The 25,555-nt window shown below is 39.7% G+C and overlaps 1 protein-coding gene across 2 annotated transcripts in view; it reads left to right on the top strand.

Moving 5' to 3' along the window:
- The window catches only part of GALR1 (galanin receptor 1), a 581,022-nt gene that overhangs the window by 338,451 nt on the left and 217,016 nt on the right, over positions 1-25,555 (top strand). For both annotated transcript variants that reach the window (XR_013216992.1, XM_077270066.1), the window contains exon 2: positions 23,412-23,477. Coding sequence is in view for 1 of the 2 variants with exons in the window: in XM_077270066.1 (XP_077126181.1) it covers positions 23,412-23,477 (66 nt within the window). In the remaining variant the exon portion in view is untranslated. The remainder of the gene's footprint in view (positions 1-23,411; positions 23,478-25,555) is intronic.

Raw genomic sequence — 25,555 nt, 5'->3', positions numbered from 1 at the left:
AGGTCAGAGGAGAATGGGCAGACTGGTTCGAGCTGATAGAAAGGCAACAGTGACTCAAATCGCCACCCGTTACAACCAAGGTAGGCCTAAGAGCATCTCTGAACGCACAGTGCGTCGAACTTTGAGGCAGATGGGCTACAGCAGCAGAAGACCACACCGGGTACCACTCCTTTCAGCTAAGAACAGGAAACTGAGGCTACAATTTGTACAAGCTCATCGAAATTGGACAGTAGAAGATTGGAAAAACGTTGCTTGGTCTGATGAGTCTCGATTTCTGCTGCGACATTCGGATGGTAGGGTCAGAATTTGGCATAAACAACATGAAAGCATTGATCCATCCTGCCTTGTATGAAGCATCTTTGGGATGTGCAGCCGACAAATCTGCGGCAACTGTGTGATGCCATCATGTCAATATGGACCAAAATCTCTGAGGAATGCTTCCAGCACCTTGTTGAATCTATGCCACGAAGAATTGAGGCAGTTCTGAAGGCAAAAGGGGGTCCAACCCGTTACTAGCATGGTGTACCTAATAAAGTGGCCGGTGAGTGTATACACAGTGCCTACAAGTAGTATTCAACCCCCTGCAGATTTAGCAGGTTTAATAAGATGCAAATAAGTTAGAGCCTTCAAACTTCAAACAAGACCAGGATTTATTAATAGATGCATAAATCTTACAAACCAAAAAGTTTTGTTGCTCAGTTAAATTTTTATAAATTTTAAACATAAAAGTGTGGGTCAATTATTATTCAACCCCTAGGTTTAATATTTTGTGGAATAACCTTTGTTTGCAATTACAGCTAATAATCGTCTTTTATAAGACCTGATCAGGCCGGCACAGGTCTCTGGAGTTATCTTGGCCCACTCCTCCATGCAGATCTTCTCCAAGTTATCTAGGTTCTTTGGGTGTCTCATGTGGACTTTAATCTTGAGCTCCTTCCACAAGTTTTCAATTGGGTTAAGGTCAGGAGACTGACTAGGCCACTGCAACACCTTGATTTTTTGCCTCTTGAACCAGGCCTTGGTTTTCTTGGCTGTGTGCTTTGGGTCGTTGTCTTGTTGGAAGATGAAATGACGACCCATCTTAAGATCCTTGATGGAGGAGCAGAGGTTCTTGGCCAAAATCTCCATGTAGGCCGTGCTATCCATCTTCCCATGGATGCGGACCAGATGGCCAGGCCGCTTGGCTGAGAAACAGCCCCACAGCATGATGCTGCCACCACCATGCTTGACTGTAGGGATGGTATTCTTGGGGTCATATGCAGTGCCATCCAGTCTCCAAACGTCACGTGTGTGGTTGGCACCAAAGATCTCGATCTTGGTCTCACCAGACCAGAGAACCTTGAACCAGTCAGTCTCAGAGTCCTCCAAGTGATCATGAGCAAACTGTAGACGAGCCTTGACATGACGCTTTGAAAGTAAAGGTACCTTACGGGCTCGTCTGGAACGGAGACCATTGCGGTGGAGTACGTTACTTATGGTATTGACTGAAACCAATGTCCCCACTGCCATGAGATCTTCCCGGAGCTCCTTCCTTGTTGTCCTTGGGTTAGCCTTGACTCTTCGGACAAGCCTGGCCTCGGCACGGGAGGAAACTTTCAAAGGCTGTCCAGGCCATGGAAGGCTAACAGTAGTTCCATAAGCCTTCCACTTCTGGATGATGCTCCCAACAGTGGAGACAGGTAGGCCCGACTCCTTGGAAAGGGTTTTGTACCCCTTGCCAGCCTTGTGACACTCCATGATCTTGTCTCTGATGGCCTTGGAATGCTCCTTTGTCTTCCCCATGTTGACCATGTATGAGTGCTGTTCACAAGTTTGGGGAGGGTCTTAAATAGTCGGAAAAGGCTGGAAAAAGAGATAATTAATCCAAACATGTGAAGCTCATTGTTCTTTGTGCCTGAACTACTTCTTAATACTTTAGGGGAACCAAACAGAATTCTGGTGGGTTGAGGGGTTGAATAATAAATGACCCTCTGAAAATACTTTTCCCAATTTAAAAAAAAAATAAACAAAGAAATAACATTCTTTTTTGCTGCAGTGCATTTCACACCTCCAGGCTGATCTACAGTCCAAATGTCACAATGCCAAGTTAATTCCAAATGTGTAAACCTGCTAAATCTTCAGGGGGTTGAATACTACTTGTAGGCACTGTGTATATATATATATATATATATATATATATATATATATATATATATATATATATATATATATATATATATATATATATATATATATATATATATATATACTGTATATATATCTCCACACAAATATATATATATATAACAAAAAGTTAGTTTATTTCAGTTCTTCAATACAAAAAGTGAAACTCATATATTATATAGAGTCATTGCAGAGTGATCTATTTCAAGTGTTTATTTCTGTTGATTCTGATGCTTATGGCTTACAGCGAATGAAAACCCAAAGGTTATTATCTCAGTAAACTAGAATTCTTTATAACATCAGCTTGGAAAATTATTTAAAAATCTGAAATGTAGGCCTACTAAAATGTATGTTCAGTAAATGAACTCAAAACTTGGTTGTGGCTCTTTTTTCATCAATTGCTGCATCAGTGAGGCATGGCATGGAGGTGATCAGCCTGTGCAGGTGTTATGGAAGTCCAGATTGCTTTGATAGCAGCCTTCAGCTCATCTGCATTGTTGGGTCTGGTGCCTCTCATCTTCCTCTTGACAATACTCCATAGATTCTCTATGGGGTTAAGGTCAGGCGAGTTTGCTGTTGTTTTTAAACCAGGTATTGGTACTTTTTGCAGTGTAGACAGCTGCCAAGTCTTGCTGGAGAAGGAAATTTCCATCACCAAAAAGCTGGTCGACAGAGGGAAGCATGAAGTGCTCTAAAACTTCCTGGAAGACGGCTGCGCTGACTTTGGTCTTGGTAAGACACAAGTGGACCTACACTAGCAGATGACATGGCTCCCTAAACCATCACTGATTGTCGAAACTTCACACGAGACCTCAAGTAGCTTGGATTGTGGCCTCTCCAATCTTTCTCCAAACTCTGGGACCTTGATTTCTAAATAAAATGCAAAATGTACTTTCATATGAAAACAACACCTTGGACTACAGAGCAACAGTCCAATTTTTTTTCTCCTTGGCCCAGGTAAGACTCTTCTGGCATTGTCTATTGGTCATGATTGGCTTGTCACAAGGAATGTGACACTTGTAGCCCATGTCCTGGATACGTCTCTGTGTGGTAGCTCTTGAAGCAATGACTCCAGCAGATGTCCAGCTGTGAATCTCCCCTACATTTTTTGAATGTCCTTTTCTTAACAATTCTTTCAAGGCTGCAATTATCCCGGTTGCTTGTGCACTTTCTATACAACACTTTTTCCTTCCACTCAACTTTCCACTAATATGCTTGGATACAGCACTCTGTGAACAGCCAGCTTCTTTAGTAATGACCTTTTGTAGCTTACTTTCCTTGTGGAGTGTGTCAATGACTGCCTTTCGGACATCTGTTAAGTCAGCAGTCTTCCCCATGTTTGCGGAGCCTACTGAAAACAGACTAAGGGACCTTCTTAAATGCCTAGGAAGCCTTTGCAGGTGTTTTTTGTTTATTATTCTATTTTACTGAGATAATTAATTTTTGGGTTTTCATTGGCTGTAAGCCATAAACATCAACATTAACAGAAATAAACACTTGAAACACATCACTCTCTTTGTATTGACTCTATATAAGATACGACTTTTTGCATTGAAGAACTGAAATAAATGAACTTTTTCATGATATTCTAATTTTGTGAGAAGCACCTGTATATATAATAAAAATGTGTAGTGTCCACTTCTGGGTTTTACAAAATAGTTCCTGTTCATTTTAACTCTGGGTCAGGCACATCTCTGGTATTCCTGAATTCACGCGCAGTTCGCCTAACAGGCGCAGCTTAGAGAGCCGCTTATAATATCACATTTTCTCAATTTATGGACTTTAAAAAATAATTCATGACCTTCATAAATGATGTATTAAAAGAGAGTACACAAAATCAGATGCAAAAAAACAATATTAATAACCATAAACGTAATAAAACAAAAGTACTCAAATTTCACAACTACCACAAAAACTCTCTTATTTGCAAGAAACCCTACTTATTTCTATGAAATATCTACAAACTTTGCATTATTCATTTGTAAATAAGCTAAATAAACAATTGTGATAAAAAAAAACCCAGAAAGTACTAACCTTCAAAAGTGTGAATCTATAATCGCAATGAGCCCAAGAGGCCACGGAGGTCACACCTGCTCTCCACAAGGACTGCGGTAAAACCGAGAGAGGGGGTTTCAAATATTACCTAAAGATAGGAACGTCCTGGGGGGCATGGGATTCCCTGCCGCCTTGGTAGGTAGGGGGAAGCAAAAATGGGTGAGCTGTTCCTGTCAGGCCTATTGCGCCTGACACAGGGTGATTGGGGCCTGTACTGCAACCCTGTTGAAAATTCATCAATATCCTGTGACTGGACAATCCCTTTCATGATTTATATGTATGGGACTATAAATGTATCTCTAAAATATAATATGTTTTTATTTGACATAATTTTATCTTCTAAAATCTGTATCGCATTACACTTTCAATAAACTGCACATTTTCATATAATTAGTTTTTGTAATTATATTATTTTAGAAATGCATGGATTCCTACATATATTCTTTTAGTGTTCTATATCACTAAAGGGGTTGTCCAGTCAACAGGAAATGTTATGTCAAACCAGCTGCTACACATTGAACAAAATTGCACAGAGCAGCTCCATTCACCATTTTCACACCTGTGGACAATGGAGAAATTTATAGCTTATCTTTTTAACAGCTGTTCTGATATTGATTACTTATCACTTGGATAGGCCATCAACATTCTTTGACAGGACAACTCCTTTAACATTTTTTTTTATAAAATTCCATAAACCAGTAAACCACTCACATTAAAAAATAATTAACATCAATAAGTATTATTTGGATTACTGGCTGAAATTTGTTATAGTTTAGTCATGTGTGAAATAGCGCTGTAAAAGTAATTTCATTTTCAGGTGGACTTTTTTATTGTTTGAAATAAATGAGAATTTAATTTTCACATTTGTTTTAACCCCTTCCTGACATTAAACTAACTTCTATGTCTTAACGTCGGGTCCCCATCTTCGATTGTAGGCTCAGAAACTGAGCCTGCATCATTCCTGGCCGATGTTGGCTGTGTTATACATCTGGCATCAGCCTCTAACAGAAGTAAGTGGAACTGAGCTCTATCCATTGCTGTCATCCCTTGACATGATGCTGTCAATCTCAGACAGGGGCATTTATAGCAAGCAAACTGGGCTGGCATTCACAAGAAGCAGTCATTTTTACTATGTACAAGTTTTTAAAAATACATATAAAATAAAATCTTAAAATTCAATTTATCCCTTTTTTTCCCCATGTTAAAAATCAAGCATTAAAAAACTTACAAAAAAAAACGTGATATTGCTGCATCTGTAAAAGTCTGATCTATCAAAATCTAAGATAAATTCTACAAGTAGATGCTGTATAGAGTAAATTGAACTGAGAATCAATAAAAACATGAGTTCACCACACAAAAAAAGAAACCTTCAATTAAATAGTTTTAGGTCATGGAAAATAGAGAAACAAGCACTTTTTTTTTTTTTTTTTTTACAAATTTACAATTCGTTTTTCACTACTTAAAAAAACTGTACAACTTTGGTACCACCGTAACTGTACTAACCTATGGAATCATATTGACCAATCAGTTTATCAATACAGTGCATGCTGCAATAAGTGTGAGTTTGTGCAGTTTCACCACATTTCCTACTTTCCAGTACAATGGGTGAAAATAAATGGTGTCTTTCAAAACTACAACTTGAATGACAATAATAAAAAAACATATGGTTTAATGGACAGAAAAGTAAAAAAGTTATGGTTTTTGGAAGAAGGGGAGAAAAAATAAACACACATCAATGAAATTGCCCAGTGATAAATAGTTAATTGTACACTCTAAGGCCGGTTTCACACGTCAGTGGCTCCGGTAAGTGAGGTGACAGTTTCCTCACGTACCGGAGACACTGACACACGTAGACCCATAAAAATCAATGCATCTGTGCAGATGTCATTGATTTTTTGCGGACCGTGTCTCCGTGTGCCAAACACGGAGACATGTCAGTGTTCGTGGGAGCGCACGTTTTACACGGACCCAATAGAGTCAATGGGTCCGCGTAAAACACGGACCTCACACGGACATTCTCCGTCTGGGGTCCGTGTGCGTGCAGGAGACAGCGCTACAGTAAGCGCTGTCCCCCCCACATGGTGCTGAAGCCGGTATTCATATCTTCCCTGTAGCAGCGTTTGCTATAGAGAAAATATGAAGAATAGTGTTAAAAATAAAGATCCATGTGTCCGCCGCCCTCCCACCCCCTGTGCGCCCCCCCGCTGGTCAGAAAATACTTACCCGCTCCCTCGCTGCTTCCTGGTCTGGCCGCGCCTCCTACTGTATGCGGTCACGTGGGGCCGATCATTTACAATCATGAATAGTCGGCTCCGCCCCTATGGGAGGTGGAGCCACATATTCATGACTGTAAATGATCGGCCCCACGTGACCGCATACACTAGAAGCCGCGGCCAGACCAGGAAGGAGCGACAGCCGACGGGGGACCCGGGTAAGTATTTTCTGACCAGCGGGGGGGCGCACAGGGGGTGGGGGGGCGGCGGACACATAGATCTTTATTTTAAACACTATTCTTCATATTTTCTCTGCAGCAAACGCTACTGCAGAGAGGATATGAATCGCAGCTTCAGCACCATGCAGAGTGGGTATCACACACTCCGTGTGGTACCCACTCGCCATACGGGCGGCACACGTGTGCCGCACGTATGGCCTCCGTGAGTTCCCAGGCACACGGACACGGATAACTCCGGTACCGATTTATTCCGGTACCGGAATTATCTGGACGTGTGGGACAGCCCTAACCCAGCTACAGTGAGCAGATCATTATGAAAACCACAATGTTTATTTTCATTTTTATATATTTTGTATGATATCATCTTTAATAATTGTGTATTGTGCTGGAAACATGGTGCTACTATTGACTAGATATTAAACTTTTAAAATTTCACGTCACAATATCATGAAATTAGCCGTGTAGGGATTCAGGTTCTCATGTACTCATTAGGTATCGTTCACACGGGAAATGCACTTTAGTCTAAACAGGTAGTTTTATTGCTTTCATAAAGCTCCAAAGGATTCAAAACCAAAAAAGAGCTTATATTGGTGTGTGCTCACCCGAACAGATTACAGTCCTTTGTCCCAGAGCAAACGTCATACACGGAAGAGGCGCAATCTCACCAGTCTCAGTATCCCCTTCAGCCTGGGCTCCTGCAGCTTCCAGTGCCAAACCGAAGTGTGCAACTCTGTGCATTGTTCATACTGAACAGGCTGCAGCCTCCACACATTATTCTGCAGCTTTCATACCTGACCCATGCAGTCTCCATGAAGAAAGAAACTCTGGCTTGTCTCTCTCCCACCTACAGTTCACATTTTGGTTGGATACTCACCAGCTTCAGTACAATCTACTCTGCTTCATTCACCAGACTAATACACCAAGGTGAACACATGTCCATATTCTTACTTAAAGCAAGCCAGGAGCATCTAATTAATACCTTCATTGTTAGCATTTAATTCAATCCTACCTTACTTTGCTACAACAGTAACATTAAAGCATACTGGAATACATTGAAACTGTGCTATAAACTGATACTGTAGGTTGTGATTTCTGGATTTTTTTCCCTATGTATCAAGCAGATCATTAGTATTTCAATGTTTTTTTCCACATTATTAGTTTCCATTTTATGTATACAACTTGGCAAACAAAAATAGATTTTTTTAAATTATTCTTATTTTTTCGGGTGTCACATACGCTTTCTTGTGCTTTGCATAATCTGCTTTTGGAGAATATCTGCACCCTGATATTTCATTGTTGGCATAGGTGTTGCTTGCCTTTTCTAAAGCATCATGACAGGGCTTCATTAAATATATTTGTTAAATAGGCACCATCTTTTGTCACAGATTGGTGTTGTCTCCCATCCTATAGAGAGATTGTAGTGTTTGCACTACATGTTTTATGCATAGAATAAAATATTTTTATATGTAAAAAGAAATTGTAATAGGAAAAAATCATAAATGAAAATACACATCAAGCAAAACAGCTTATACTACGTGAACATTATAGAAGATGGCTATAATGAGAAAAAAGACATACGCTCATTGTCAATTATGTTCATGAACATTGTCAACATGTTGGTTAAGTTATATCTTTAATCCAATGAGTTCTAATAACACGCAGTGCAAGCTTTTATGTTTTAACATATGCAACAGTTACTCTAGCAACCAGTGAAGAGGTCTGTACGCAATAATGTACACTTCATATATTTCAAATCTGAATAGTTACCTGTTAAGTCTGTTGCATGTTAAAGAGTAGACAATGGTGATATTCTATATGCATCATCCAAATATCAAAACATTTTCTATCAACAATTTTGTTCAAGCTTGTGTGTAAATGTGCATTCTGCATGTCTTTATACATATTTATTCATGTGTTAGCAAGTATGTGTGTAAGTGTGCATTTGTTTGTGTGTGTGAATATTTTGAATGATAGAGGGATGAATTATTCTAATTCCAGACAAATTGAATTTGCCTACATTTTCACAACTGATACAGATTCATTATGCTAGATTCAAAAGGTTTGTGAAAAAATGAAAAACTAACTAAAAAAATATATATTCAACGCTCACGACCCTCGATTTCTCTGCACAGGTGTCTACCTAATACAAAATTTCAGTCTTAAGTCACAGCAGGTCTTTGATCATCTTTACAGGTCCCGTCTGGTCTTCAGAGCCTACAGCACTGAGTAGGCCTCATTATTACAGATAAGTGGATCGTTCTGCACATGATCGAATTCGATTTCAATTTCCTAAAATCTGAGCAAAAATAAACTCGCCTAACATATTAGGGATTATCATACCTTGCACAGTGGTTGTCAGTTCCTGGCTATCATAGATTGGCGTCTCTCAGTGGAGCATAGTTTGTACAGCAAAGTCATTTACCATCTTCAGAATAACTGGGCAAGTCTTTCTCTTCTGTAGAGTGTAAGCTCTTCAGGTCAGCAAGATCCTCTCCTTTTATCTCTTGCCTTTAAACTGTAAGTTCTTATGATCAGCAGGGTCCACTCTCTGTGTTCTGTAGAGTGTAGGCTCTTATTGTCAACGGGGTCTTCTCTGTTGATGTGTCCAACCCCCTGATGAAGGTATGCCAAAACGTGCATCAGGGTGGGTGCACATCCTGAATGCAGCAGGTTACACAAACTTGCGCCATAGGCTCAGGTATATTCTTTTTTCTTCATTATATTTGGTACATTTCGGGTTGTAATTTAATTCAATGTTTCATTTTTAACCCCTTCCCGACATGCGCCGTACTAGTACTGCTCTGCAGGAAATGCGTTGCCGCAAACCACAGTACTAGTATGGTGGCACGATTGTGCGGTCTCACTGTGAGCGCCGTGGTGATCACGTGCGGGTGTCAGCTGTATGAGACAGCTGACACCCCGCCGCAATGCCCATGATTAGTGCTATCAATAGTGACAGCTGCATAGAGAACAATACAGTAGAGCAGGGAGAGGGCTCCCTGCTCTCTCCCACTGGAACAACACGATGCGATCGCGTTGTTCCGGTGGTCTCCATGGAGACCCCAGATCCAAAATGGCAGCGGGGTCCTTCCGGGTCCTTCAGTGAGATGGCTTGTCAGTGCCTGCTGAGAGCAGGCACCGTCAAGCCTCCTACACTGCTTGTCAGCTATCTGACTTTATATAGTAGTAATGTCCCAACCTGGGACAATGTTATAAAGTTAGAAAAAAAATAGAATGTATAAAAATATATTTTTTTTAAATCCCCAAAATAAAGAAAAAAATATATATATTTTTCCAATAAATCCATTTATTTATGTAAATAGAAAAATAAATAAAAATACACATATTTGGTATCGCCATTCGCCACGTCTATAAAGACCCACTCTATAAAACTATCCCACTACTTAACTCCTTCAGTGAACACCGTAAAAAAATAAATAAAAAATGAGGCAAAAAACAATGCTTTATCATCATACTGCCGAACAAAATGTGCAATAAAAAGCGATCAAAAAGACGGATGTAAATAAAAATGGAACCGCTGAAAACGTCATCTTGTCCTGCAAAAAACAAGCTGCCATACAGCTCCATCAGCAGAAAAATAAAAAAGTTATAGCTCTCAGAATAAAGCGATGTATAAACAATAATTTTTTATATAAAAAAAGCTTTAACCCCTTAACCCCCGAGGGTGGTTTGCACGTTAATGACCGGGCCAATTTTTACAATTCTGACCACTGTCCCTTTATGAGGTTATAACTCTGGAACGCTTCAACGGATCTTAGCGATTGTGACATTGTTTTCTCGTGAGATATTGTACTTCATGTTATTGGCAAAATTTATTTGATATAACTTGTGTTTATTTGTGAAAAAAATGGAAATTTGGCAAAAATTTAGAAAATTTCACAATTTTCCAACTTTGAATTTTTATGCCCTTAAATAACAGAGATACGTCACGCAAAATACATAATAAGTAACATTTCCCACATGTCTACTTTACATCAGCACAATTTTGGAACCAACATTTTTTTTTGTTAGGGAGTTATAAGGGTTAAAAGTTGACCAGCAATTTCTCATTTTTACACCACCATTTTTTTTTAGGGACCACATCTCATTTGAAGTCATTTTGAGGGGTCTATATGATATAAAATACCCAAGTGTGACACCATTCTAAAAACTGCACCCATCAAGGTGCTCAAAACCACATTCAAGAAGTTTATTAACCCTTCAGGTGTTTCACAGGAATTTTTGGAATTTTTAAATAAAAATGAACATTTAACTTTTTTTCACACACAATTTATTCAGCTCCAATTTGTTTTATTTTACCAAGGGTAACAGGAGAAAATGGACCCAAAAAGATGTTGTACAATTTGTCCTGAGTACGCTGATACCCCATATGTGGGGGTAAACCACTTTTTGGGCACATGACAGAGCTCGGAAGCGAAGGAGCGCCATTTGACTTTTCAATGCAAAATTGAATGGAATTGAGATGGGACGCCATGTTGCGTGTGGAGAGCCCCTGATGTGCCTAAACATTGAAACCCCCAACAAGTGACACCATTTTGGAAAGTAGACCCCTTAAGGAACTTATCTAGATGTGTGGTGGGCACTTTGACCCAACAAGTGCTTCACAGAAGTTTATAATACAGAGCTGTAAAAATACAAAATCATATTTTTTCACAAAAATTATCTTTTTGCCCCCAATATTTTATTTTCCCAAGGGTAAGAGAAGAAATTAGACCACAAAAGTTGTTGTGCAATTGGTCCTGAGTACAACGATACTCCATATGTGGGGGTAAACCACTGTTTGGGCACATAGCAGAGCTCGGAAGGGAAGGAGCGCCATTTGACTTTTCAATGCAAAATTGACTGGAATTGAGATGGGACACCATGTCGCGTTTGGAGAGCCCCTGATGTGCCTAAACATTAAAACCCCCCACAAGTGACACCATTTTGGAAAGTAGACCCCCTAAGGAACTTATCTTGATGTGTTTTGAGAGATTTGAACCCCCAAGTGTTTCACTACAGTTTATAACGCAGAGCCGTGAAACTAAAAATTCTTTTTTTTTTTCAGAAAAATGATTTTTTAGCCCCCAGTTTTGTATTTTCACAAGGGTAACAGGACAAATTGGACAACAACTTTTGAGGTCCAATTTATCCTGAGTACGCTGATACTCCATATGTGGGGGGAAACACTGTTTGGGCGCATGGCAGAGCTCGGAAGGGAAGGAGCGCCATTTGGAATGCAGACTTAGATGGATTGGTCTGCAGGCGTCATGTTGCATTTGCAGAGCCCCTGATGTACCCAAACAGTATAAACCCCCCATAAGTGACCCCATATTGGAAACTAGACCTCCGAAGGAACTTATCTAGATGTGTTGTGAGAACTTTGAACCCCCAAGTGTTTCACTACAGTTTACAACGCAGTGCCGTGAAAATAAAAAATCCTTTCTTTCCCACAAAAATGAATTTTATCCCCCAAATTTTTATTTTCCTAGAGATAACAAGAGAGCTTGGACCCCAAATGTTGTTGTCCAATTTGTCCCGAGTACGCTGATGCCCCATATGTTGGGGTAAACCCCTGTTTGGGCACACGGGAAAGCTCGGAAGGGAAGGAGCACTGTTTTACTTTTTCAACGCAGAATTGTCTGGAATTGAGATCGGACGCCATGTCGCGTTTGGAGAGCCCCTGATGTGCCTGAACAGTGGAAACTCCCCAATTCTACCTGAAACTAATCCAAACACACCGCTAACCCTAATCCCAACGGTAACCCTAACCACACCCCTAACCCTGACACACCCCTAAGTCTAATCCCAACCCTATTCCCAACCGTAAATGTAATCCAAACCCTAACCCTAACTTTAGCCCCAACCCTAACCCTAACTTTATCCCCAACCCTAACTTTAGCCCCAACCCTATCCCTAACTTTAGCCCCAACCCTAACTTTAGCTCCAACCCTAGCCCCAACCCTAGCCCTAGCCCTAGCCCTAACCCTAGCCCTAACCCTAGCCCTAACCCTAGCCCTAACCCTAACCCTAACCCTAGCCCTAGCCCTAACCCTAGCCCTAGCCCTAACCCTAGCCCTAGCCCTAACCCTAGCCCTAACCCTAGCCCTAATGGGAAAATGGAAATAAATACATTTTTTTAATTTTATTATTTTTCCCTAACTAAGGGGGTGATGAAGGAGGGTTTGATTTACTTTTACAGTGTTTTTTATATCGGATTTTTATGATTGGCAGCTGTCACACACTAAAAGACGCTTTTTATAGCAAAAAAGTTTTTGCGCCTCCACATTTTGAGACCTATAATTTTTTCATATTTTGGTCCACAGAGTCATCTGAGGTCTTGTTTTTTGCGGGACGAGTTGACGTTTTTATTGGTAACATTTTCGGACATGTGATAGTTTTTGATCACTTTTTATTCCGATTCCGTGGCAGAATGACCAAAAACCAGCTATTCATGAATTTCTTTTGGGGGAGGCGTTTATACCGTTCCACGTTTGGTAAAATTGATAAAGCAGTTTTATTCGTAGGGTCAGTACGATTACAGCGATATCTCGTTTAAATAATTTTTTTATGTTTTGGCGCTTTTATACGATAAAAGCTATTTTATAGAAAAAATAATTATTTTGGCATCGCTTTATTCTGAGGACTATAACTTTTTTATTTTTTTGGTTATGATGCTGTATGGCAGCTTGTTTTTTGTGGGACAAGATGACGTTTTCAGCGGTACCATGGTTATTTATATCCTTCTTTTTGATCGCGTGTTATTTCACTTTTTGTTCGGCGGTATGATAATAAAGCGTTGTTTTTTGGCTCGTTTTTTTTTTTTTTTCTTACGGTGTTCACTGAAGGGGTTAACTAGTGGGACAGTTTTTATAGGTTGGGTCATTACGGACGCGGCGATACTAAATATGTGTACTTTTATTGTTTTTTTTTTTTTTTAGATAAAGAAATGTATTTATGGGAATAATATTTTTTTTTCTTCTTTATTTAGGATTTTTTTTTTCTTTTTTACACACGTGGAAATTTTTTTTAAACTTTTTTACTTTTTTCCAGGGGGGGACATCACAGATCGCCGATCTGATAGTTTGCATAGCACTCTATCAGATCGGCGATCTCACTCACATTTCCGCAGGCTTACCAGCGACTGCACGGCACCTGGAAGTACTCCCTGCAGGACCCGGATGCAGCCCCGTGGCCATTTTGGATCAGGGGACTGCAGGGAGGAGACGCTCGGTACAAGGTGAGTGCATTTCCTTGTACCAATCGTCTCAGGGAAGCCTGCAGGGAGCCCCCTCCCTGCGCGATGCTTCCCTGTACCGCCGGTACACCGCGATCATGTTTGATCGCGGTGTGCCGGGGGTTAATGTCCCAGGGGCGGTCCGTGACCGCTCCTGGCACATAGTGCCGGATGTCAGCTGCAATAGGCAGCTGACACCCGGCCGCGATCGGCCGCGCTCCCCCCGTGAGCGCGGCCGATCGCTATGACGTACTATCCCGTCACTGGGAATTAAGTCCCAGGTCACCTTGACGGGATAGTACGTCATATGGGATTAAGGGGTTAATAGTTTTTATTGAATAAAAGCGCCAAAACATAAAAAAGATATAAATGAGGTATCGCTGTAACCATACTGACCTAAAAAATAAAACTGCTTCATCAATTTTATCACACATGGAACGGTGTTAATTCCTCCCCCCCAAAAAAAAAAGAAATTCAGGAATTGTTGGTTTTTGTTCATTCTGCCTCCCAAAAATTGGAATAAAAAGCAATCAACAAATGTCCGAAAATGGTACCAATAAAAACATCTCATCCCGCAAAAAACAAGACCTCACATGACTCTGTGGGCCAAAATATGGATAAATTATAGCTCTCAAAATGTGGTGATGCAAAAACTATTTTTCGCAATAAAAAGCATCTTTTAGTGTGCAACAGCAGCCAAACATAAAAACCGCCATAAAAACTTGGTAAAAATAGTAAACAAAACCCCCCTTTATCACACCCTTAGGCCAGCGTCACACTTAGCGTAGGGAAATAAGGTCCGATTTTTATGGCCGTAATACGCAGAAAAGCTCCTGAACATTGATCCGTATTCAATGCGAGGATGCGATTTTTTTCTCCAAAAATTATCCGTGTGTCATCCGTATGGCATCCGTACGGTGAGATTTTCTCGCCGGCTTGCAAAATGGACATAGAATGGATCCATGGGCTCAAATATTCGTGAAAACATATATGCAGTGTATATATATATATATATATATATATATATATATATATATATATATATATATATATATATATATATATATATATATATATATTTAATACAGCGCTAGATAGCAGTAAACCATTTCATATCCCTTTTTTTTTACATATTCCTCACTACTAATGTTAGAAGTGTATGTGTGCAAAATTTTGTGGCTCTAGCTGTTAAAATAAAGGGTAAAAATTTGCGTGGGCTCCCGCGCAATTTTCTCTGCCAGAGTGGGAAAGCCAATGACTGAGGGCAGATATTAATAGCCTAGAGAGGGACCATGGATATTGGCCCCCCTGGCTAAAAACATCTGCCCCCAGCCACCCCAGAAAAAGTGCATCTGTAAGATGCACCTATTCTGGCACTTAGCCTCTCTCTTCCCACTCCCCTGTAGCAGTGGGATATGGGGTAATAAAGGGTTAATGTCACCTTGCTATTATAAGGTGACATTAAGCCTGGTTAGTAATGGAGAGGTGTCAATAAGACACCTATCCATTATTAATCCAATATTAATATTAATATTAATCTAATATTAATGAAGGGTTAAAAAAAACACACATTTGGAAAAAAGTATTTTAATGAAATAAATACACATGGTGTTGTAATATCTTTATTATACGCTCAATCCAATTAAAGAACCTTGTCACCTGAAACAAAGTTAAAATAAAAAAAAATATCCCATACCTCTCCAGCGTTAGTCATGTCCCATGATGTAAATCCATCTGAAGGGGTTAAATAATTTTACAAGCAGGAACCTGCTAATGCAGCTGTTGCCCCTGCCTGTAAAAACTGGTGAATTAATGGAATGCAGGGGAACGTAGCTTTCTAGACTTGTGGTGCTGCGCCCCCTGCTGGCATAACCTCATATGAACTCTAGCGTGAGAAAATATTCAGAAATATTCCCACGCTAGAGATCATATGAGGTTATGCCAGCAGGGGGCGCAGCACCGCAAGTCTACGATGCTATGTTCCCCTGCATTCCATTCATTTCCCAGTTTTTACAGGCAGGGGCAACAGCTGCATTAGCAGAGCTCCTGGTTGTTAAATTATTTAACCCCTTCAGATGGATTTACAGCGTGGGACATGACTGGTCGCCGGAAAGGTATGGGATATTGTTGTTTTTTTATTTTAACTTTGTTTCAGGTGACAAGGGTCTTCAATTGGATTGAGCGTATAATAAAGATATTACAACACCATGTGTATTTATTTCATTAAAATACTTTTTTCCAAATGTGTGTGTTTTTTTAACCCTTCATTAATATTAGATTAATAATGGATATGTGTCTTATTGACACCTCTCCATTCTTAATCAGGATTAATGTCACCTTACAATAGCAAGGTAATATTAACCCTTTATTACCCCATATCCCACCACTACAGGGGAGTGGGAAGAGAGAGGCTAAGTGCCAGAATAGGCGCATCTTACAGATGTGCCTTTTCTGGGGTGGCTGGGGCAGATGTTTTTAGCCAGGAGGGGGGCAATATCCATGGTCCCTCTCTAGGCTATTAATACCTGCCCTCAGTCACTGGCTTTCCCACTCTGGCGGAGAAAATTGTGTGGGAGCCCACGCAAATTTTTTCCGTGAATTAACCCTTTATTTTAACAGCTAGAGCCACAAGATTTTACACACAGACACTTCTAACATTAGTAGTGAGGAATATGTAAAAAAAAGAAGGTATATGACATGGCTTAATGTATGTAAACCATGTCTCATATCCTATCGGGTTTGGGAAGGAGATAGCAAAAGCCGGCAATTGAATTACCAGCTTTTCTGCTATCTAGCGCTGTATTAAATATAAAATATATATATATATATATATATATATATATATATATATATATATATAGTTAGTACAGACCAAAAGTTTGGACACATCTTCTCATTTAAAGGTTTTTCTGTATTTTCATGACTATGAAAATTGTACATTCACACTGAAGGTATCAAAACTATGAATTAACACATGTCGAATTATATACTTAACAAAAAAGTGTGAAACAACTGAAATTATGTCTTATATTCCAGGTTCTTCAAAGTAGCCACCTTTTGCTTTGATGACTGCTTTGCACACTCTTGGCACTGTATGTGTCTGTAACAAAATACATATACCACTGATACATATCAAAGAACTCTATCACAGGGAAACACCCTTTAACTGGACATAGATCACAGGGTACAACTCCATACAAATATAAATCCTACAACGAAGCCTGGAGTAAATATACACCCAAAAGTATAATTTACTAAAATTCAAATTTTATTATAATAAAGCATACACAAAAGAACAAAAATACATAAACAAAGTGCTCATAGCCTACACGTACAGGGACCCTGACTACTGCAAGTAACACCATGTAAACACTAACAGGCAGAGCACCGCTCAGTATAAAGCTGAGTACGGTTCAGATGACCATATCTGACGGTATATGTGTCTCCCATGTAACCCTTTATGCCTATATAGGCCAAATTAAAGGACCGATAGAGCCATGTCTGTCTTACCCATTATTGTTGGTGCCAGTGTCAGTCCCGCTGCCCCGACGCGCGTTTCGCGTTGGGCTTCCTCGGGGGGCCCCCCGAGGAAGCCCAACGCGAAACGCGCGTCGGGGCAGCGGGTGTATATTTACTCCAGGCTTCGTTGTAGGATTTATGTGTCTGTAACAAGCAGTATGTGTATATGTCTTTAACCCCTTTCTGACCTCGGACGGGATAGTACGTCCGAGGTCAGAATCCCTGCTTTGATGCGGGCTCCGGCGGTGAGCCTGCATCAAAGCCAGGACATGTGCCCGCAAGGGCCCGTTAATTGCCACTGTCAAACGCTGACAGTGGCATTTAACCAGCGCTTCCGGCCGGGCGGCCTGAAATGAGCGCATTGCTGACCCCATCACATGAGGGGGTCAGTGATGCTTCTGCATAGTAACCGTAGAGGTCCTTGAGACCTCTATTGTTACCGATCCCGGCAAGCTGTGAGCGCCACCCTGTGGACGGCGCACATAGCACACCTGCATTTCTGCTGCATTGCAGCGATCTGATGATCGCTGCTATTTAGCAGAGGCGATCGAGTTGTACCAGCTACTAGCCTCCTATGGAGGCTATTGAAGCATGGCAAAAGTAAAAAAAAAGTAAAAAAATGTGAAAAAAATAAAAAATATATAAAAGTTTAAATCACCCCCTTTCGCCCCATTCACAATAAATCAATAAAAAAAATCAAACCTACACATATTTAGTATCGCCGCGTTCAGAATCGCCCGATCTATCAATAAAAAAAGAATTAACCTGGTCGCTAAACAGCGTAGCGAGAAAAAAATTAGAAACGCCAGAATTAAGTTTTCGTTGTTTTTTTGGTGATCAAAAGAACATATCTGCACTGAAATGGTATCATTAAAAACGCCAGCTCAGCACGCAAAATATAAGCCCTCACCTGACCCCAGGTCATGAAAAATGGAGACGCTACGGGTATCGGAAAATGGCACAATTTTCTTTTCTTTTTTTTTTTAACAAAGTTTGGAATTTTTTTCACCACTTAGATAAAAAATAACCTAGACATTTTAGGTGTGTATGAACTCGTAATGACCTGGAGAATCATAACGGCAGGTTAGTTTTAGCATTTAGTGAACCTAGCAAAAAAGCCAAACAAAAAACAAGTGTGGGATTGACCTTTTTTTGCAATTTCACCACACTTGGAATTTTTTTCCCGTTTTCTAGTACACGACATGCTAAAACCAATGATGTTGTTCAAAAGTACAACTTGTTTCGCAAAAAATAAGCCCTCACATGGCCATATTGACAGAAAAATAAAAACGTTATGGCTCTGGGAAGGAGGGGAGTGAAAAACGAACACGGAAAAGCGGAAAATCCCAAAGTCATGAAGGGGTTAACATGCAGTACTTGTGTCACATACTGTGTATGTAGAGTCCACATTTATAAATATGAAGAAAAATTCTAAACGTCAGCAACTGGATAAAACTAATCTACCACCATGAATTTTAATCTTAAGTCTTTGAACATTTTATCAAGTTGCCATCATTTGGAATGTTTCTTCATATTTTTACTGTGGATCAATACGGTTCCTTGGAGCGGAATTCTGTATTGTGAATGGTTCTGTTACAGCACAAACAACAAGGTGAAGCTTTAAACTTTTTTCTAACTTTATGACCATATTTATAAATACTGGTAGGGCACACAGGAGCTGATAGGTGTAAACATCACCCACCGAGCAAATAAAATGAGGCTCATTCATCGGGTGATTGGATTGTGTACGGTGCAACAAAAATCATTGTACTCAGCAGAACATTATCTGATGTGAAATACAGATGTGCTGCTGATAACATGAGGTGTAAGGGAACATACTGATCTACTAGTGATCATCCTGTGCTCATCATCTTCCAAAGCCTGCGTAAGATGCCTGTAAACAAATGCGGAATATCTTCAGTATTGTCAAGTGTTCATTTAACTGCCTGAATTAAGTCCATGTAAACTGAAATGTTTCTATGTCATGGTGCAATATATTAGCATTTAGGGCCCTGCTATAAACTTTTCCCCAAGCCTTCACTTTGTCTAAGTCCGGCCCTGCCTGTAAAGTGTAAACTGTTATGGTCAGGAAGGTTCTCTCTTTCTCTCCTTTTCCCCACATGCATTTTCAAATAAATTTCCTGTATTGAGATTCACTCGGTGAATTCAGTGAGTTTAAATTATAAAAGACCCAATTATTTCTACTCATGACATCACAGCCAAATGCACATTTTCATGTTGGTTAAGATCTTGTCAGCACTGGATGCTCTGAAGACTGGAAAAGACCTATCAAGAAGACCAATGACTTACGCGACTGAAGGCAGCATCAGCAAGGAACCACAAGAAGAAGATGAGGTCTAGGTGAGTATTATTGTTTTCTTACCTTAGGTTTATTATGCTCGGGGGTACCAGGCATTGGACCTCCACTGATCTGATATTGATGACCAATTTCATGAATAGGTTGTCAATATTCTATAACCGAACAACACCTTTAATATTTTTTTAGAAGATAAAAGGTGAATTTCCTTTACAAATTTTTAGGAAATCTGCAAAGTCAATTTTTTGTGGTTTTGCTCATCCTTATAATACACCCATAATAAATCCATGGCAAGCAATAATGAATTGCTAAGAAGTGGATATTTAATTATTTGGCACAGTCTAATTATGATTGTAGTCTGTTGAATTGAAAATTGTGCTGCATCTCTATTATTTAATTTAATTATAGCATCAATAACCAGGCTTTTGAGATGATTGCTGACATCTAGCTTATTTATATAAATGTTTCCAAAGACATAGAAAAAGAAATCCATATGAAGCTGTTCATTATAGCAGAGAGTAACGCATGTGGAGATGGGAATAATACAGCTTGTTTAATATAATAATGCATTTTGTTACATTAAATCATCATATTCTTCAGGGCTGTACAGAGAAAGCAAATGGGTATCAATGTATTAGTGTACCCAAATTGCCTAATCTCGAATAAACACAAATAACACAACATGACAATGCCAGGCCCCTGTGTGGCTCATGCTGCAGTGAGCAGTCTGCGTGACCTACAGGTGCTTCCATGACCTGCAGCATCTCTTGTCAAGCATATCTGGGATTTCATTGGTAGACAATTATAACAGGAGCTGCCAGCTGTGGATCTTGATGATTTGTGCACACATGTACATTCAGTGTGGTAAAAAATTAATCCTCAGATAATCATTGGTAACCTCTATGATAGTATATAAAAGTGTGTGATAGTATCAAAAGGTGTGCATGTTTATGCGATACTGAATATTTCTCACTTGCTTATAATGTATTACTCAGTATTACATTTACTCATATATAACATACTTCGTCCAGTGGGACACAACTTTTTTTCAACTTATTTTTATGTTAATTGACTCATACATGGATGAATTGATATCTAAAGGATGCATAAAGGATTAACGTAAAGATAGATTTTTAGTCACAATTTCAATTCCAAGCAGACCTATTTGCAAGTATATAGATTTTTTTTTACCCTTAAATACTTGTGTTTTGATTGATCTGATAAAATATAAAGAATATTTGACTGGCATTAAAAGAACATGCAGAAGTCTGAAGCATACAAATATGTTCTTTTATTATTTTCTGCAATTAAATTTGTTCAAGTGAAGTTAGTTTTGACAGAAATCTTATTTCATGGATTGGGAAAGCATAAAAGTTCAGGACACAGTGTGCAACAATGCAAATTCAACAATTTGCACATTTTGAGCAGCTTTAGAATATATTTTTTTTATTGTGTTTCATTCTATAAAAATTGCATAGTGATGATTTTTAGATGTACCGTAATGTTTTGTTTTCCCTATCACATTCAATGGGTGAAAATGACATATAAATATAGATATATATTCGGGTTATGGTTGCAATCTAAATGGTTTGAATGGTGCTGTTATTCACTGTATCTTATAATAAATTCTACATCAATGCATGACAAAGATATCCGATTAACCTAGTATTTACCCAGAAGAGATCAATGCAAATTTTTATTAATCAGTGACCTATTTATGGATATTAATTCTATATTTAAAATGTTGTTCTAAGACTAGATTTTAGGAAAGCAGTCTTGGTGCCAAAGGCAGAGATCTCTCAGTATTTACTCCATCCCTCATTAATTCCTAAATGTTTTGCGTTATAGTTGTTTAAGGCTGGTTTCACACTAGCGTACGGGAGGGCTGCGTACTTCCTCCCTTCTTCCTCCATGAAACCTCGCCTATGCTCCACCTACTACTCCTTGCGTGCTGCGTTGCCCTGCATACCTATCTTTATCATTGGGTACGCAGGTCATGTAAATGTATGCAGATGCCTCTGCATGCGCCATTTTGATGCTGTGCCTACTGCAACAAAATGCTCATGTTGCGTTCGGCGCAGCGTCAAAATGTTGCATGCGGAGGCATCAGCATACATTCACATGACCTGCATACCCAATGATAAAGATAGGTACGTAGGACGCAAGGAGAAGTAGGCAGAGTGTAGGCAGAGCGTAGGTGTGGTTTCATGGAGGAAGAAGGGAGGAAGTACGCTGCCATCCGCAGCCCTCCCGTACGCAAGTATGAAACCAGCCTAACCCCTTAATGACTGCTGATATGCATTAAAATGGGGGTCATTAAGGGTACTTATTCCCTCATTGCCATTTTAAAATAATGATTGGGAATAGGGGAATAGAGGTGGTACATGACAGCTGACACCCTGCAGTATCGGCCCCGGCCAATTTTGTGACCAAATAGGGCTGATTAGCCCCGTAAATACAGCTGTCAGTCGTAACAACTCGGGTTACGATGGTTACCATGGTGCCCTCAGGTCATGTGATGACTCCTGGGTATGGTGGCCTGTGAGATTCAACTACAAGCTGAGTCTCACATGCATAATTGGTGAGACACTGACAGTTTCATGTAGTCTTAAGTGATCAAACTGAAAATTATACATGTCCCACAGAGGTACTAAGTAAGAAAGTGAAAAAAAAAAATAAAACAGGTAAATATGTAAAAAAAAACACAAAAAAGTGCACACAAGTCACTAAGATCCATTTCGCCACTCAAAAAGCAGCGTTTGTGATAACACAGAAATAAAAAAAGTACACAATTGGTATTGCTGCATCTTTAACAACCCACTCTATAAAACTGGCATGTTATGTATTCCGCTTGGCAAATGATTGAAAAAAAATAATAAAAATTATAAAAATTATGCCAAAAATTTTGCTTTTTCATCATACTGTCTCACAAAAAAGTGAATAAAAAGCGATCAAAAAGTTGTATGTAAAAAAAAATGAAACCACCAAACCATTTGGAAAAAAACAAGCCCTAATATGGCCCATTTATCAAAAAAAATAGAAAGTAACATCTCTCAGAATAAACTGATACAAAACTAAAATTCATTAACATGGCTGTGATTGAGCCAGAAGTGTCCACACACGAAAGATGGCTGATTGGCTGCGCTGCAGCCTTTCAACAAGCTTTGTTTGGGCTGCCAAACCTGAACAGCAGCATGGACTTCCAGGAGAAGTTTGTGCTTGGAGTCCGTGCACAGACTCTAGATGTACACTACAGACTTCGGACATTTACCATTCGAGTTCGCCCATCTCTATCATTGACTGTATGACTATGAGAATCTGTCAATAGTTAGTGCTGCCCTCTTGCACCATCCACTTTGAGATGAGGAATTGAATCACCTTAATAAACATGGTTTTGATTTTCCAGCACTGCCACAAGTAATATATTTTTTATTCTGAGATTGGTTTAAAAGAAAAAGAAAATACTTGTAAAGTTGTCTATCAGACATGTTATTCATCTTAATACATGCCAACGTAGTTTCTTATTGGAATTTTCACTGTGAACTAACAGATGCTGGATGTCTTACAATTACCTAAAAGTGTTTACCGTTAAGTGAACTAATGGTTCTGTATATGATGTTTTTCCATTGAATGAGATTAGTGAGTCTCTTTTTTTCTTATGATTTCAGGTTCTTAACCATTTGCATAAAAAGTTAAGGAACATGTCAAAGAAGTCAGAAGCTTCAAAGAAAAAGGTAATGTTATATTTTACTAAACTAGTAAGATATTTATGAAGGGTTATCTTTATGACTGTATAGTATCAATAGAGGCATATATTGATAGTTTGTAGCTCCTGTGCAAAGCATGTGTCTGGGCCCTCACATAAGCTCCAGTCACACAGACATACCAAACAGATGTTAAGTATACTACTTTATATGTACCAAATGTCCAACTGGGGGTCTGTATCTAGGGGAGACTGGACAAAAACTTAGAATGAGGATTAACTCTCATTGCAGCACAATAATAAAAAAGAACAATAGATCTACCTGTGGCCAAACATTTTTGTATCCGTGATCACAGCATCATAGACATGAAATTGCTGGTATGGAAAGGTAACTTCTGAAGTAAATACTGAAGAATGTGAGAATAAAAACTTACGATGACCTTTGACAGATTGAGAGCAGGAATGAAGGCATCTCATGGATTTATGTCTTTTTACATCAATTAAGGAATGTGTTCCTCAGACCTTGTGGGAGAATTACAATCCCTGGACGAACTTCTCCAATATTTAAGGCCCCAACTAATTCTCACATCACCTGTCTTATTTACTGCTTTATTCTTGTGTCCTGTTGTGTATAAATATGTGACTCTTCAGATTTTCTGTTATACTGAGCCTGATGAAGAGAACTGAGCAGTCCCGAAAACCTGCTATTTGTTACCATCTTTTCCGTTATCCATTAAAAGATATAAACCACTGAGGACTCTCAAGTTTTCATAAGTTTCTATCTACTGGATAACATGGTACAAACATATACACTGCCTAAAAAGAAAGGAAACACTTAAACGACACAATGTAATTCCAAGTCCATCAAACTTTTGTGAAATCAACCTGTCTAGTGATGAAGCAACACAGATTGTGAATCAATTTCTCTTGCTGTTTGCAAATGGAACATACAACATATAGAAATGATAGGCAATTAGCAAGGTAAACCCTACAAAGGAGTGATTCTGCAGGGGGTGACCACAGACCATTTTTCTGTTCTCATTCTTCTTGGTCTTTGCTTTGGTCATTTTTGCATTTTGTCATTGCTCTCACCTCTAGATGTACTGGACAGTAGCATGAGGTGGTTTCCACATACCACAGAAGTTGTTAAGGTAGTGCAGCTCATTTAGGATAGCACATAAATGCGAGCTGTGACAAGAGGGGTAGCTGTGTCTGACAGCACATTGTCCAGAGCATGGAGCAGAAACCAGGAGAGAGACCACTACACCAGGAGACATGGAGGAGGCCATAAGAGGGCAGCAACCAAGCAGCAGAACTGCTACCTCCACTTTTGTGTAAGGAGGAACAGGAGGAGCAGTGCCAGAGCCCTGCAAAACAAACTCCAACAGGCCATTAGCATACATATGTCTGCTCAATCTGTCAGAAACAGACTCCGTGAGGGTGGTGTGAGAGTCTGAAGTCCACAAGTGGTTGTTGTGCTTACAGCCCAACTGTCACGGGTGTGTCAGAAGCTACAGACAGTCGTTCTGCATCTGGCTGCAGAAGGTCTCTGCATTTTACATTGCAGATACCTTCTTAATCCTTCTGAATTTTTGACACAATGACAACCTCCCTCTGGCTCTAATTGACACACCTGGACCTGGGTGTTTATAGGCTCTTAGTCTGCTTCAGGGAGTCGCCGGTGATATTCACATTTTCCCTTGGGAAGGCTTGGAGCAATAGAAGTTGGCTAACTTCCTCTCTGGTGCTGTTGGAGGAAGTTTGGTGTTACCTCTCTGAGTCTGCTCAAGCTAAGTTGCTTCCCCCTTGTTTGTCTCCCTTCTTCTCTTTAGCGTACAGTGGGGACTGACCAGTGCTCATCCCCCTTCCTTATTCAGGTCCTAGCTCTAGAGATATACAGGGCTTAGATTCCTGCTCGGCGATTGGTGTCGAACCAATATAGGGATGGTGGGGAGGCAAGGTGCTATTAAATCTGCCTAGGGGTCTCCACTTCCCCTTTCCCTACTTTTTGGGCTTCCTTCACCTCTACCCCTGATGCTGCACTTGGTGTCACGCTCGGTGCGGGAACACTAACACTGTGTAAGGCAATTGGCATTTGCCGGAGAACAC

Source organism: Ranitomeya variabilis, chromosome 6, assembly GCF_051348905.1.
Source record: "Ranitomeya variabilis isolate aRanVar5 chromosome 6, aRanVar5.hap1, whole genome shotgun sequence".
Classification (NCBI taxonomy): Eukaryota; Metazoa; Chordata; class Amphibia; order Anura; family Dendrobatidae; genus Ranitomeya; species Ranitomeya variabilis.
The sequence above is the reverse complement of the archived record's forward strand: the minus strand, read 5'-3'. Positions and strand labels throughout refer to the sequence as shown.